The sequence below is a fragment of the Notolepis coatsorum genome (genome assembly GCF_963971535.1).
Source record: "Notolepis coatsorum genome assembly, chromosome: 10".
Taxonomy (NCBI): domain Eukaryota; kingdom Metazoa; phylum Chordata; class Actinopteri; order Aulopiformes; family Paralepididae; genus Notolepis; species Notolepis coatsorum.
In genome coordinates this window covers 56,795,378-56,809,545 of record NC_140174.1, presented here as the reverse complement: position 1 = coordinate 56,809,545, position 14,168 = coordinate 56,795,378, and the positions used below count along the sequence as shown (strand labels likewise).

General features: G+C 44.6%; 1 protein-coding gene across 1 annotated transcript in view; it reads right to left on the bottom strand.

Moving 5' to 3' along the window:
• Window positions 1–10,907, bottom strand: part of srcap (Snf2-related CREBBP activator protein) — a 114,272-nt gene extending 103,365 nt beyond the window's left edge. The window contains exons 1-3 of the mRNA XM_084323048.1: window positions 8,675–10,907; window positions 7,399–7,440; window positions 6,452–6,718 (exon numbers count right to left, since the gene is read on the bottom strand). Of these exons, the coding sequence (XP_084179174.1) occupies window positions 6,452–6,718; window positions 7,399–7,440; window positions 8,675–10,867 (2,502 nt within the window). The 5' untranslated portion in view covers window positions 10,868–10,907. The remainder of the gene's footprint in view (window positions 1–6,451; window positions 6,719–7,398; window positions 7,441–8,674) is intronic.
• Window positions 10,908–14,168: the final 3,261 nt, after the last annotated feature.

The following is a 14,168-nucleotide window of genomic DNA, read 5'->3' as shown; positions in this document are numbered from 1 at the left end:
AAAAAAGTAAAAAAAAAAAAAAAAGGTAAAAAAAAAATAAAAATAAATATTTTTTTTTTATTTTTTTTTATGGATGGAAGAGCCGCACATTGACGGGCAAAGAGCCGCATGCGGCTCGCGAGCCGCGGGTTGGCCACCCCTGATCTAGTGTTTAGTGAACTGAAGGCCACGCCCCCTCAACATATAGAGTTAAGTATCTAGTGAACAGAAGGCCACGCCCCCTCAACATACAGAGAGTTAAGCATCTAGTGTCTAGTGAACAGAAGGCCACGCCCCCCAACATACAAGAGTTAAGCATGTCTAGTGAACAGAAGGCCACGCCCCCTCAACATAGAGTTAAGCTTCTATAGTGTTTAGTGAACAGAAGGCCACGCTCCCTCAACATACCGAGAGTTAAGCATCTAGTGTCTAGTGAACAGAAGGTCACGCCCCCTCAACATACCGAGAATTAAGCATCTATAGTGTTTAGTGAACAGAAGGTCACGCCCCCTCAACATACCGAGAATTAAGCATCTTTATACAACGGCATGCAAATTTCTCGATTCTGATTGGCTGAAACAGTCCATTTACACATCTTTATTGGCAACAATCCACGGTCCTGGGCTCAAGACCCGCCCACAACCGAATCACATAATCACTCCGCCGGCTCACTCCGGGAGAAGGTTGATAGCGCCAGAATGTTGATAGCGCCATAACGACTAAATATGAAGCGATTCTGTCAAGGGGAATGTGTTAGTCCTTTAAACAATGTTGGATGATGTAATTGATGGGTCTTGAGTCAATCTAGAACAAAAGAAAAATCGCGGATTGATTGATTGATTAATTGATTGATTTAAATTTCTACTTCCTTCCCACTGACTGCAGCGTTCACTCTCACACTGTCCGACGCTGGCGTACCCACAAACACACACACACACACACACGCACACACACACACACACACACTCCTGTCTGCAACAGCGGGGGAGTCAGACTGAGAGAGAAGCAGCGCTGTTTTAAGTGAGCATGGTCTATTGAATTGATTGATTGGTTGATTGCTAATTTTATTACTGTACCCCTGGTTTCCAACTGGTTAAGTTTAGGCTAAAAGAAATAAATAAAAAAATAGGGCGAAGAAAACGTTTTTTTTTCCTATAGGGCAAAGAAAACTTTTTAATTTGTTTTACCTACTTTATATAGAAGCATCTAAGAATGAAGTTCTATGGAAAGTAGGTCTGCATTCCCTTAACAATTGTGTGTATTGAGCCGTACTGTATTGTACCCATTCTGCATCTGGTAATAACATTTTCAATCAATCATTCCAATAATACACAGTTGGATGTGTTAGTTGGTTGGATGCACTTCAAGCTGCTTCCACATGAGGCAACTTCTCTCAATCATTCCAATAATACACAGTTGGATGTGTTAGTTTGGTTGGATGCACTTCAAGCTGCTTCCACATGGAGGCAACTTGTCTTTTTTGTAGTTGTGGGAACTACTTTTTCTGGCGGATGGTTTTTTCAATAAATCTTCGATTAATGAATTAATATTGTATAGAAATAAGGTTGGATGAATCTGGCAGTTGTATAAAAGCTTTACACCACTTGCAGTCGTGATTTGTGAACAATAAACCATGCCTAGGGGGGTCTAACGACCACCCCTAGGCATGGTTTATTGTTCACAAACCACTCCTGCGCGTGATGTAATGCTTAAATAGTGTTTAGTGAACAGAAGGCCACGCCCTCTCAGCCTACTGTTAGTTTGCTATGCTCAGAGGATGACCTAAAACACTTAACAAAACAAATGATATATCTGAAGCTGAAATTATACTTATAACAAACATTCCACAATAAGAAATGTATGACTGAATTAAAACATCATTATACTGAATCTTTAAGTTCAGCAATGTTGCGTCTCATTTGTTATTATTATCAAATAGTTATATTTTATCTAGTGCTGTCAATCGATTAAAATATTTAATCGCATGATTGTCCATAGTTAACTCGTGATTAATCACAAATTAATCGCATTTTTTTTTATCTACCTTAAAGGGGAACTCCAACATTTTGGGAAATTAGCTTATTTAACATCTTCCCTGGAGTTAGACAAGAAGATACATACCTTTTTTGTCTCTGTGCGTGCATTTAGCTTTGGGAATAGACGCTCTGTTAGCATAGCTTAGCTTCATCACTGGAAGTGAGGCAGATCCGTAGCCTTACAGTGTATTGCAAGGTCTGACATTGACCAAACTTGATATGCATGACCTTGGTGGGCTCTAGGTCAACTCCTGAAAAGGGGGTCAATGTCAGACCTTGCAATCAAAAGTTAGGGGGCGCACTGAAATTATGGCAAGGGTTATTAGCCCCCAAACTTTTGATTGCAAAGTCTGACATTGACCCCCTTTTCAGGAGTTGACCTAGAGCCCACCAAGGTCATGCATATCAAGTTTGGTCAATGTCAGACCTTGCAATACACTGTAAGGCACTGTAAGGCTACGGATCTGCCTCACTTCCAGTGATGAAGCTAAGCTATGCTAACGGAGCGTCTATTCCCAAAGCTAAATGCACGCACAGAGACAAAAAAGGTATGTATCTTCTTGTCTAACTCCAGAGAAGATGTTAAATAAGCTAATTTCCCAAAATGTTGGAGTTCCCCTTTAAACAGATCTTTTTCGAGTTCCAAGTTTTAATACTCATCAACATGAGTCAACAAATGCTTGCTTTATGCAGCCATTTAACACAAAAGGATGACCCTAATGCATTGCAAATTTGCATCAAATTCAAAACAGAGTGATGCACAAAATAACTTAAGAAAATAATAATTTAAAACAATGAATAAAGTGTGCATGAAATAATAGGGGAAAGAAAACGTTAGGAACTTGTTACATTCACCCACACAAGGGCTGAGTAATCATCACACCCCCCCCCCCCTCTCTCTCACACACTCTCCCAGCTCTCTTTCTCTCTTGCCCCTTCCTCATCTCTCACCCCCCTCTCTATATATATCTCTCTCACACACACACACACACAACAGTATCAATGAGAGCATCAATAATACACCGAGTGAAGTCTAGTAAAAAAAAAAAAAAAAATAGTGAGTTAAAAAAAATAGTGGCGTTAACACTTTAACCGCAGAAAACGCCGGAACTCGTCATTCCCCGCCATGCTCATTCCGTCGAGGACGCCTTAACTTGTCTTTGATGTCAATATTTCAAAAATCTGTCATCGAAATCATATTTCCTTTCCGGGGCCCTGAGACACAAGTGTGATCTCCTCTCAACTCTCTAGCGGTTCAAGAGCGCCATCTGGTGGCCGATTGGCAGATCGCCAACCGGATATTAACCTTTGAACCAGTAGTACTCATGCAAATGTGGTCCGAACACTCTCTATAGCTCCCGCGACTCCATCTTGAAACTGGATAATAGATTGCTCGCCCTAACTCAATAAACAACGTTATTTGGACGTATATACTATTATACAACCTGGAAATGGATCGGGCATTTCTACATCCCATAATCGAAAACGGTCTACTCCACGATGATCGTCCAACGGCGCGAGGAACATACGGTAAGATTCAGCGTTATATTCTAACGTGTTCAATATAAACTGCTATGATGAACATATGACCCACTCTGGATGAATCATCTAACGTTGCCCACGGAATTATAAACGATCCCCCGCCCATCCGGTCATCATCAGATCATACGTAGATCATTCTAGAAGTACGTCCAGTTGAAAATTTTCATCTCGCGCCGATCGCTACCAAACTGTATTTCATCATCAATATAATGCATTTAGGGCTATAAATCACGTTCTGAAGAAAGCTGCAGAAAACAATAAAAACATACTTATACTTTAGACCATATTTTAGTATGAATATGTGAATGAAAAAGTTTAACGTTGCTACACCCTGAACGATACATATAGGACATTGAATGGGCCATAATAATGGCAATGTAGCAATAGAATTTAAAAAGTTATAGCCCTGCAAAGAAGGGGAACTTCTCCATAGACAAATAGAGCTGGTGAGGGATGGTAAATTATGAATTTAACCCATGGCGATCAAAGTGTTAATAGAATCGGGCGATAACGCGTTAATAATACCGCGTTAACTTTGACAGCCTTTTTTATGAGATGCAAAAAAAATCAACATCTGGATTATATAATCGGCCTCTATAAATAAAGGCATCATCAGCCACTGAAAACCGACCACTACTTTACACCCACAGAACTGCTTATACACAAGAGGCGGCGGCAGACTTGACATTCCCGATGAGACTAGGACTCATTAGGGGTGTAAAGGTACACATATCCGTACCGAACCCAGTGTTTCCCATTAATTACCTAGACTTGGTCCCGCCACAGTTTTATAATGAACCAAAAAATAATTATAATTAATTAAAAAAAATATATAATTATAAAGTTTGCCAATAGGGATGTATCAGTAGTATTGGCAGTGGTAGTAGTCGTAATAGTAATCCAGTATATATATATTTTTTTTTTCTAAAAAATAAACCAGTTCAACAGATTGCTTCATTTCTTTGATGGCTCAAATGTATGCTCTAGTAGTCGATTTTGTGTTTTGAGCACAAAGTTCATCATAGATCTAGCCTCTTTATTTTGCTCTCGAAGTGCACCAGATTGATGCATTTAACTTTAAAACAAAAAAAAAACAAAAAAAAGTTCCGGGGGGACATGCCCGAGGCCGAGGTTCACCCACCACCACAGAGTCTCACAAAATCCTGTGGGAAACACTGCGAACCGTTTCAGTACTGGACCTAAGGTTCAGTACAGCTGTGTACCGAACAAATACAATGGTACGTTAACCACTAACAAACGCACACTTTTTTTTTGCGTACAGAATTGAATTCAAAACTCGATTATTCATTTCAATATAGAATATTAGTTGACAGCCCTACAAGTACAATTAGTTACTGTACAATACATCACCCCTGAGTGGAACATGGAAAGCCAAACTTTCCCCCACTGTACCGAAAACCTGTACCGAACCGTGACTTCAAACCCGAGGTACATACCAAACCGTGGTTTTTGTGTACCGTTACACCCCTAGGACTCATACATTCATCCTGATGAGACTGGGACTCATACATTCATCCTGACAAGACTGGGACTCATATATTCATCCTGATGAGACTGGGACTTGTGCATTCATCCTGACGAGACTGGGACTCATACATTCATCCTGACGAGACTGGCACTCATACATTTATCCTGACGAGACTGGGACTCATATATTCATCCTGATGAGACTGGGACTCATACATTCATCCTGATGAGACTGGGACTCATACATTCATCCTGACGAGACTGGGACTCATACATTCATCCTGACGAGACTGGGACTCATACATTCATCCTGACGAGACTGGGACTCATATTCATCCTGATGAGACTGGGACTCGTGCATTCATCCTGATGAGACTGGGACTCGTGCATTCATCCTGATGAGACTGGGACTCATACATTCATCCTGATGAGACTGGGACTCATACATTCATCCTGACGAGACTGGGACTCATATTCATCCTGATGAGACTGGGACTCGTGCATTCATCCTGATGAGACTGGGACTCGTGCATTCATCCTGATGAGACTGGGACTCATACATTCATCCTGATGAGACTGGGACTCGTACATTCATCCTGACGAGACTGGGACTCATATATTCATCCTGACGAGACTGGGACTCATACATTCATCCTGATGAGACTGGGACTCATACATTCATCCTGATGAGACTGGGACTCGTGCATTCATCCTGATGAGACTGGGACTCGTACATTCATCCTGACGAGACTGGGACTCATATTCATCTTGATGAGACTGGGACTCATATATTCATCCTGATGAGACTGGGACTCGTGCATTCATCCTGATGAGACTGGGACTCATACATTCATCCTGACAAGACTGGGACTCATACATTCATCCTGATGAGACTGGGACTCATACATTCATCCTGATGAGACTGGGACGCGTGTAGCTTTTCTCCAACGCGTCCGTGTTTCCGTGTTCCCGTTTTGCGCTCCGATTGGCCAGGTCATGTGACATGTGCGCCAATCGTGGGACGGCAAGTTCTGCGCCTATTTCCGGGTCGAACAGCCTGCAAACTACCTAACACCTAGTTTATCACTGGTTAAGCTTAGGCGACTCTTTCAAAGTTGGTTAAGGTTAGAGTTTGGAATCAGGGCAGGTGTTCTATCGCCCTGCTCTAAGGCAAACTCTAACCTTAACCAACTTCGAAAGAGCGCCTATTCCTAAGCTTAACCAGTGTAGAAACTTGCTGTCCCACGATTGGGCGTACATGTCACATGACCTGGCCAATCAGAGACGCGGAAAGTAACACGAATGCGTTGGAGAAAGGCTACTGGGACTTGTGCATTCATCCCGATGAGACTGGGACTCATACATTCATCCCGATGAGACTGGGACTCGTACATTCATCCACTCACATGTTTGGCCAGCTCTGCCAGGTCCGTATGTTTCTCCCCGCGGGGGCGATAGGGCGTGGCTTGATCCAGCAGGGAAGAAGAGAAACTGCATGGGCCCACAATAGATGGAGAGAGGAACTTCCCTTGGGGCCCTCGAAGCGGGGAGCCCTTGTCCCGGCGAGGGGTGGACCAGTCACTGGCAGAGGACGGGCCAGGGGAGGGGGACGAGGCGCAGGGCGAGACGGGAGATGAACTCACCGTGACCCTGTCTGCTATCCACTGCCGTACCTGGCGGCGACGGGGAAGGGACAAGGAGGAAATAAAAAATGTTGAACAAGATTCTGGTAACAAGGTTCTTAAAAAAGGATAAAAGCAAGCATGCCAAGGTTAGAACCGAGCAAGGAACCTACATAAGGAAGCAAATGTCTGAACATGCAACAGCATTACAAATCTGCTTCAAATATTGTTCCATATCCAACGCCTCTGAACTGTGCCCCCCCCCCCCCCCATGCAGCCATACAATCTTACAGTGCCAGCCAGAGATCAGTACACCTTGTGTCATAGCGTGAAAGTTAAGGGGCAGTTCACCCAAAAAAAAATATTATAATACTTTGGTAGAAAATAGTTCCTACATTAAACTGTTTGCGACAACATGTGTGGAATATCTTTATTTCTAGAAAGAGACATTGCTTTTTGAGTTTTTAAAATGTATTTCTTCTATGTTTTGAGAGCATTGTATTGGAGTGAAATGCAGACATCTCGACGGCTGAAATCTCTACGGCAGATTATCTCCAAAACTAGGCAAATCACACTGAAACTATCTGGATGGATAGATGGCACTCCTAGGTAAAGGGGGAAATACGTTTTATTTTTTATTTTGGGTGAACTGCCCCTTTTAAGATGTGCCAGTGAATAGCCTGGCACAATAGAGAGTGAGCCTGTCTGGGTGTCTGACAACCACCACTTACCTTTGATAATAGTGCCTTTCTCTCTGTCCTGCTCTGCCCATGCTGGAAAACACACATGGCTTAACATGCGGCCAACTTAGAAACCACTACATAATTAAAAATAGTGCATTCACACATCTATGGAATTGAAAGGAGCACTGCATGCAATCTTTTTTCCCTCTTCTTTTTTGAAGGAACAAACGTGAGCTGAAGGAGGAACAATACCATTTGGAAACAGTGGAAACATGCCAGCATGATTAACAGCCAAATGAAATCATCATGACACAAATGAATCTCTTCAAGATTCAAGAGATTTATTCGTCACATACATACATGAGACATGTAGTGAAATGAAGGTGGCCATGCCCGCCTTGATTGTGCAAAAAAATACAAATAGACATGATAAAAAGTACTAAGATAAAATACAATACAATGCTATGCTTACAAATTAAAGGTAATTAGTCCTATATACACTACTATACAATATACACAGTTATACTATATAACTATACTAAAAGTAACTTTTTTTGTGTTTAAAGTGACCTGTAGTGTGTGTGTGTGTGTGTGTGTGTGTGTGTGTGTGTGTGTGTGTGTGTGTGTGTGTGTGTGTGTGCGTGTGTGTTCATGTGTGGAGAGATCAGTGTTCAGTGTTCGGATGGCCTGGGGGAATAAGTGACCAATTCTGCTGTTGCTTTACTTATTTTCCAAAGGATTTCAAAAGAGCCACCACACGGTATAATCATAGGCTATATTACTGCAGGACAGACAGGCTGTGCTACATTACTATAGCCTATTAATTATACAGCAAACTCAGTCTACACAGGGCACTCTCTCCCTCCAAAAATCTCTCCACGCAGCCGCTCTGAAATTCTCTTTCCCATGCACGCACAGTGAGACCAGACCAAATGCCTAGGCTACCATGTGCCTCTATTTCAGTTAAGCTTCTACTGAATTCAATTTATCACTGATTTCAACAGCATAATAACAGATAATGGCTCCACTGAGAATAATAAGTGAAACAGAATGAAGCTGCACTCTGTGAAAGCACAGAAAAACTACTGAGCCAATCACAATCAGCATCAGTTCTCACCCAAATCTGCCACCAAAAACTTTTTTTTGTCTTTCATGCAGACAACCTATTACAACACAGACATCCTCAGACATGAGCTATGTATGTACTGTGAACCTTAATGCTTTTGTATGCCATCCACTAGCTGGGCCTCTAATTTGATGAAGCTTTAGAAGCAACCTGTTTCTAAACCCCAAATAAAAAAGCATCAACCCATTTAGGTCATACCTTGCTGTCTGCTGGGCTGGGGATGGTTAGACTGCAGTCGGTTTTAGCAGGCTCTGCCTCTCCATCGCTGCCCTCCTCTGGGCTACTAGGCTGCCCCGGGGCAGACTCCTGGGGCCCTGCTCCCAGTGAGCCGTCCTGCTCCGTCTCCTCACTCTCATCACCATCCTCGTCGTCCTCGTCCTCGTCGTCATCGTCCTCCTCCTCACTCTGACGGAGGGCGTCAGGCTGACCGACGGAGGGTTTAGAACCAGATGAAACTGTTGCTTTACCTGCCGGTTTCTCTGATGCTGGGGGCATGCTAGGGGTCTGGGACTTGGCAGGCAGGCACACAGGGTGTGTGTTCCCCGTGGACGTTTTAGTCCTAGTTAAGGCCTCTTTATCAGATTTACTTTGTAACGGTGTGGGAGGGCCAGCTGCAGCCTGGTGGAGCCGGGACGGGGTGTTAATAGTAGTAGTAATAGGCTGCTGTGCCTTGGTGGGAGGTGCTGTATCAGATGCTTTATTGACAGAGGGCTGTGTTTGATCTTTCTGGCCGCTAACAGCCACATGCTTGGACACTGAATCGGCCACTGAGATAGTTTGGGAAAGGCACTCTGCAGACACGGTCTTGGGCCCAGAGCTGTGGGCATTGGCCAATAAATCCTCCTTGTTCGGTTGCTTGGGAATCTGTGCTAAAAATGAGGGTGGATGTTTGAGGAGATGAGTGTCTCTCGGTTTTATAAGGTGGTGCTTTGGGTCTATAACACCAGTGGCGAAGGTCGAGTAGGAAGCCCCTGGTTTGGTCTTTGTCGTCACAGTAACATTATGAATATTCTGTGTCCGAGCGGGATTTTCTTTGGTCCCCTCATGCGAAGAAACACAGGCTTCAGGCTTTGTGGCGTTTACAACAGTAACTCCCGTGGTTTCTTTCAGAGTCTGCTGGTTTTCTAACTGGGAAACAGACACTGAAGCTGGGAGAGACGAGTCCACCGCCACCGTCTCCTCATATGCGACTACTGTCAATGGGGAAACAAGAGAAGATGCAATTGCTGTCATTTCCACTTCACGTTTCTCAGGCAGAATCTGGGTGACGTGCAAAACACTTGTATAGGACTGCAGACAAGGTGCCATAGTTTGTCCATTGGAGTCCGTCCGTTCATGGGTAGGAGCGGCTTGTAGTAAACAAACCTCACCAGAGTCAGTCACCTCAAATTCATCAGCTTGGGTAGTGTCCAAAACGAAATGCTCCCTTACAGCAACCGCTGTATTCAGTGGTGACAGGCTATGGGTTATGTCATTAGAGCAAACCTCCATTTCATGTGTATAATCTGACGAAGGGTGGCCCTGTTGGCAAAATATGACATTGCCGCTGCCATCAATGGTGTGAAGGGGAGATTGGTGAAGGGAGTCTAGTTCGTCTTTGACTACGTAATCATCTGTGTGCTCCAGCAGTGCATTGAATAGGTTAACTTCGTAGCCCGGGGAGGAGGGCATCTGACCAGCACTACTGATACAGATCGTCTCCTCTGCAACCTCCTCCACCAGGCCGCAGATCTCATACACCTCTACAGGTTGCGAGTCTATCTCAATGTCCGAATGGATACTCTCTCCATACAGTTTTGGTTCTCCGGCGTAAAGTTCAGAGCCGAGCTCATTGAGGACAGACGCCTGACATACGCTGCCGTCCTCCTGTAGGATGTATCCCTGGTTCACATGTACCTCGGACCAGTCTCCGCTGATATGCGCCTCCTCCCTAACGATAACGATTCGCTGGGCACCGGCCGACTCGACAAGCTCAGAGATCAGTGGAGTCTCGACCCTTGGGCAGTGGACAATAGGATTACATGCATATGCATCTGCTTCATCTAACGGCTCAGTCTGCCTCAAGTCTACTAGCTCTGTATCAAAGAGGAGGGGAGCAGGAGGGGTTTCTGTTGAACTCTGCAGCACTGCAATGCCGGACAAGGAGGCGGCCGCATCAGTCTTCTCCTCCGTCTTGCTCCTCTCCATCTGTCCCTCTGCTGGGTGTTCAGTCTCCTCTCTATCGGCTGTGTTGTTGGAGTCCCCATTGCCAGAGCAAATGTAGACATCATAGTGTCCTTCTCCCAGCATTGGGGTCTCAAGAATTTGTGTGGGAGGAGGTGGGAATTGTGGTTCTTCGTGAGAGATTTCAACAAGCTGCGTAATGCACTCTTGTTGCTCGCTCGATTCCATAGGCTCTTGAAGAATTTCCGCTCCCTCAACAGCATTTGCTCCCTGCATCGCTCCGTCATCATTCGAGAGCCACTTGGCCATTTTAAGTGGCGCTGTTGAGAGGTCAGTTTGTTTGCTTGCACTGCTGTCGGAGATGAGTACAGAGAGCAGAGGCTGTTCCGAGTTTGGGCAACCACCCGTTTGCTTCTCAGCATCCGGCGGTAGGTGGCTGCCTTGGTTTGCCAGAGCAAGAGGGGCTGTTTGGGACTGCTCCGTGCCTCCATCTTCTGTGTAGTCTTTGACTGTACTATCCACACAGGGGTTGGGGAAAAAGGAGGAAGAGGCTGTGGAGCCGGATTGAGAGAGGAGTTGTGGGAGGATATTTCTGACTGTGTGCACTCCTCCAATAACTTCCTCCTTTCCAGTCTCTGGTTTATATTCCAATGAGTGTTTGTCTGAAAGGGGCTGACCCCCCTCTGCCCCAGTGAAAACCACCAGTCCACCAGTCTGTCCCGGCTGCTGCAGAGTCTGGTCCTGGCCACACTCAGTTTGGTCTGCCGGACTATCGGAGTGGCTTCTTCCTGTATCAGTTTGTGACCCGTAATGCAGATCTCGCCGCGTACCATCTGAGGGAGCTGGCGGACTCCTTTGCGGCTCGGCGGAGAGACCGCCATCCTCAACGAGGAAGGCCGTTGGCAGAGATCCCTTGGCAGGCCTCTCCAGTGTGAACCCTTCTGCCAGGAGACTATCCTTAGCATCACTGCTGCATGGCGGAGTCTCGGGTGAGGTGGTTTTCTCAGTGCGGTGAAGTGTTGTGCCACTCTCAGGCGGTGTGGGTGTGGTGGACATGTTAGCGAGCGATGGGACCGGGAGGGGGGCAGCTGCGACCGGCTGCGGGGCATGCTGAGGTGACAACCCAGCCACATTCTGTGCAGCCAGGGAGTCGCCACCCAGCACATCCACAGCCGGTGGGGTGCGCCGCTGCACCGCCTCCTCCCCGGAGCTTCCTCCCTCTTTGCTACGCCGGCTACACAAGGCACCTGCAGGGAGGAGACAGGGTGTTACTGAAGCGTCTGGATGGAGTTGGCTATTGTCAAAAGGGGCATGTTACAGATTTTGAACCTGAATCCTATTGTTCTGTGGTGAGGAGGACATCGGACATAACAGCAATGTGGTCTGTGTCTCGAGAGCTCAGATACATCACCCCCTGAGAAACTGCTGGATGATGTCAGGCTAAAAATCTGTTAAGTGCCCCTTTCATTTTCATAATTCTTGCTAATGAAATGGATGGTATTGTTTTCCGTTTCTAGGTGGGAATGGCTGTAGAAGGTAATGGCACATGTGTAAACTGACAGATCCTTAACCTTTTCACTGCCTCGCTACCAAAAACGGTTAACCCTTTTCACTGCGACAATACACAGGTTATCCCTTTCACTGCCACACGACAGCCGTCGGTTGTGTGATAGTAAAGGGTTAACCTTCTGTCGTGTGGCAGTGAAAGGGTTAAACACAAAGCAAAGCCAAAAAAAATCATAATCATGAAAACCAAGAATCTGTTTATGAAATGAACAACTTGAAGCACAAGATTATTATATTTTTTTTTTTAACTTGGCACCAAATAATGTATCTGGGCAACAAATTCTTTGGGCAAAAGATGTTACAGGGTCATTCCTAAGTGGATACTTGGGCTGTCCTTGACTATAGTCATGGGACTAGGTTAACTAATTTGTTAATTGAATCAGCACATCTGTAAAAACAGACATCTTTAAATGTAGTGCTTACAAGAGATGTCCTCGTCATTTGTCAGGAAGTAGCCCATCTCATTCAGCATGAAAGAAAGCACAAAAAACGACTAACAAAGTCTTGGTCAACTAAGACCAAACCAACTGATTCATAAGATTAGGAGGCATCCCTGGTGGATACATTACTTGTAAGATTTAAAGACACAATCTGCAATCCAAAAGTTAACAAAATATATATATATATTTTGTTTTATAAACACATTCAATCTAGAGATCAGACTCTAGATTGTACATGTATAAACCCGATATTGGTCTTCAATAGAGTCTAGTATTAAATTAAATGAACAAGCCACAGCATAATCAACAGGTCATGTAGTCACATGAAAAGATAGATCGACACCATTGCCCTTGGTTCCATTTACAATAGTGAAATGAACATTACAAATGTAATACAAGTAGGCCTACACTTGGTAAAAACAACAACAACGGCTGTTCACTGATAAAGACCATGTTTGGTTGAATCAATACATGAAAGAACCATATCTGCTGAAATAGCCTTTATTTTTATGTCACTATCCTGTACTTTGTTTACAGCACCTGCCTAAGACTTCTTTGGGGTCTAACGTACATATAACGTTACAGACCCTCAGTGATGACAAACTGCTCACCTGTATGTGGTGAGAGACACAGATCTTCCGTGCTTTCTACGTCCAGGATGCTGAGATCACGGTCCCCTCCACATCTTCTGAGGAAACACAGATCAGACGTTGATGTGAGTCAAACAAACGAGGCAGCAAAGTGTTGTAGTGTCTCTCTCCACTTCATCCTCAGTCCATGGAGACAGCTACTAGCTAGGCTAGGCTAGCTCTCCACACTGGTTGCATGATGCTGCTGCCAGGATTATTATTCGTAGCCTTGTCGTTGGTTCTATGAATGAACGTGGACACGGTGTAGTGAGGTCAATAAGACATGCAGTGACTAATGAGTCAACAAACACATTATTGTGGCTAAGTAACGAGCAGCCAACGTTGTGTCACGTCAAGCAAATAAAATAGCAATTGCGCCCAGATGGCTAGGTTAGCTAACTAATGCTAACCATTCTTATCAAATGAAACAGGCGACTATGTCCCCCCGTGAGATGGAGTTAGTATCTTGCGAGAAGAATGTTCGTAATCAAATGAAACACTACAAACTAGGCAGATTACTCGCTAACGTCAGCTGCTAACCGAACTACAGTCGCTAGTTGATGACTTTAGAATATTCTGCAGCAACACGCGCTTCTGAGCTACAAGCCGGCGAGCAGCGCGCGGCCCTGCGGTCATTCATCCACTCACTATCACTGGAAATGTGATTCATTATTGTGGCACAAACTTCTGCATAACGCTGAGCAGCCAAACAATTCGTTTTATTTTAGTAGTAGCAATGCGAATCTTGATTGTGAAACTGAAAGAGACGTCTTGTGCCGATGTGAAAATGACACAAGAAACTGGAAATCATCTTCGCTATGTTAAGTTAGTAGCCTTAACGTAAACAGAACGTCTGGTTTAATGAGCTGCTTGTACAATACTACTGTAGATACG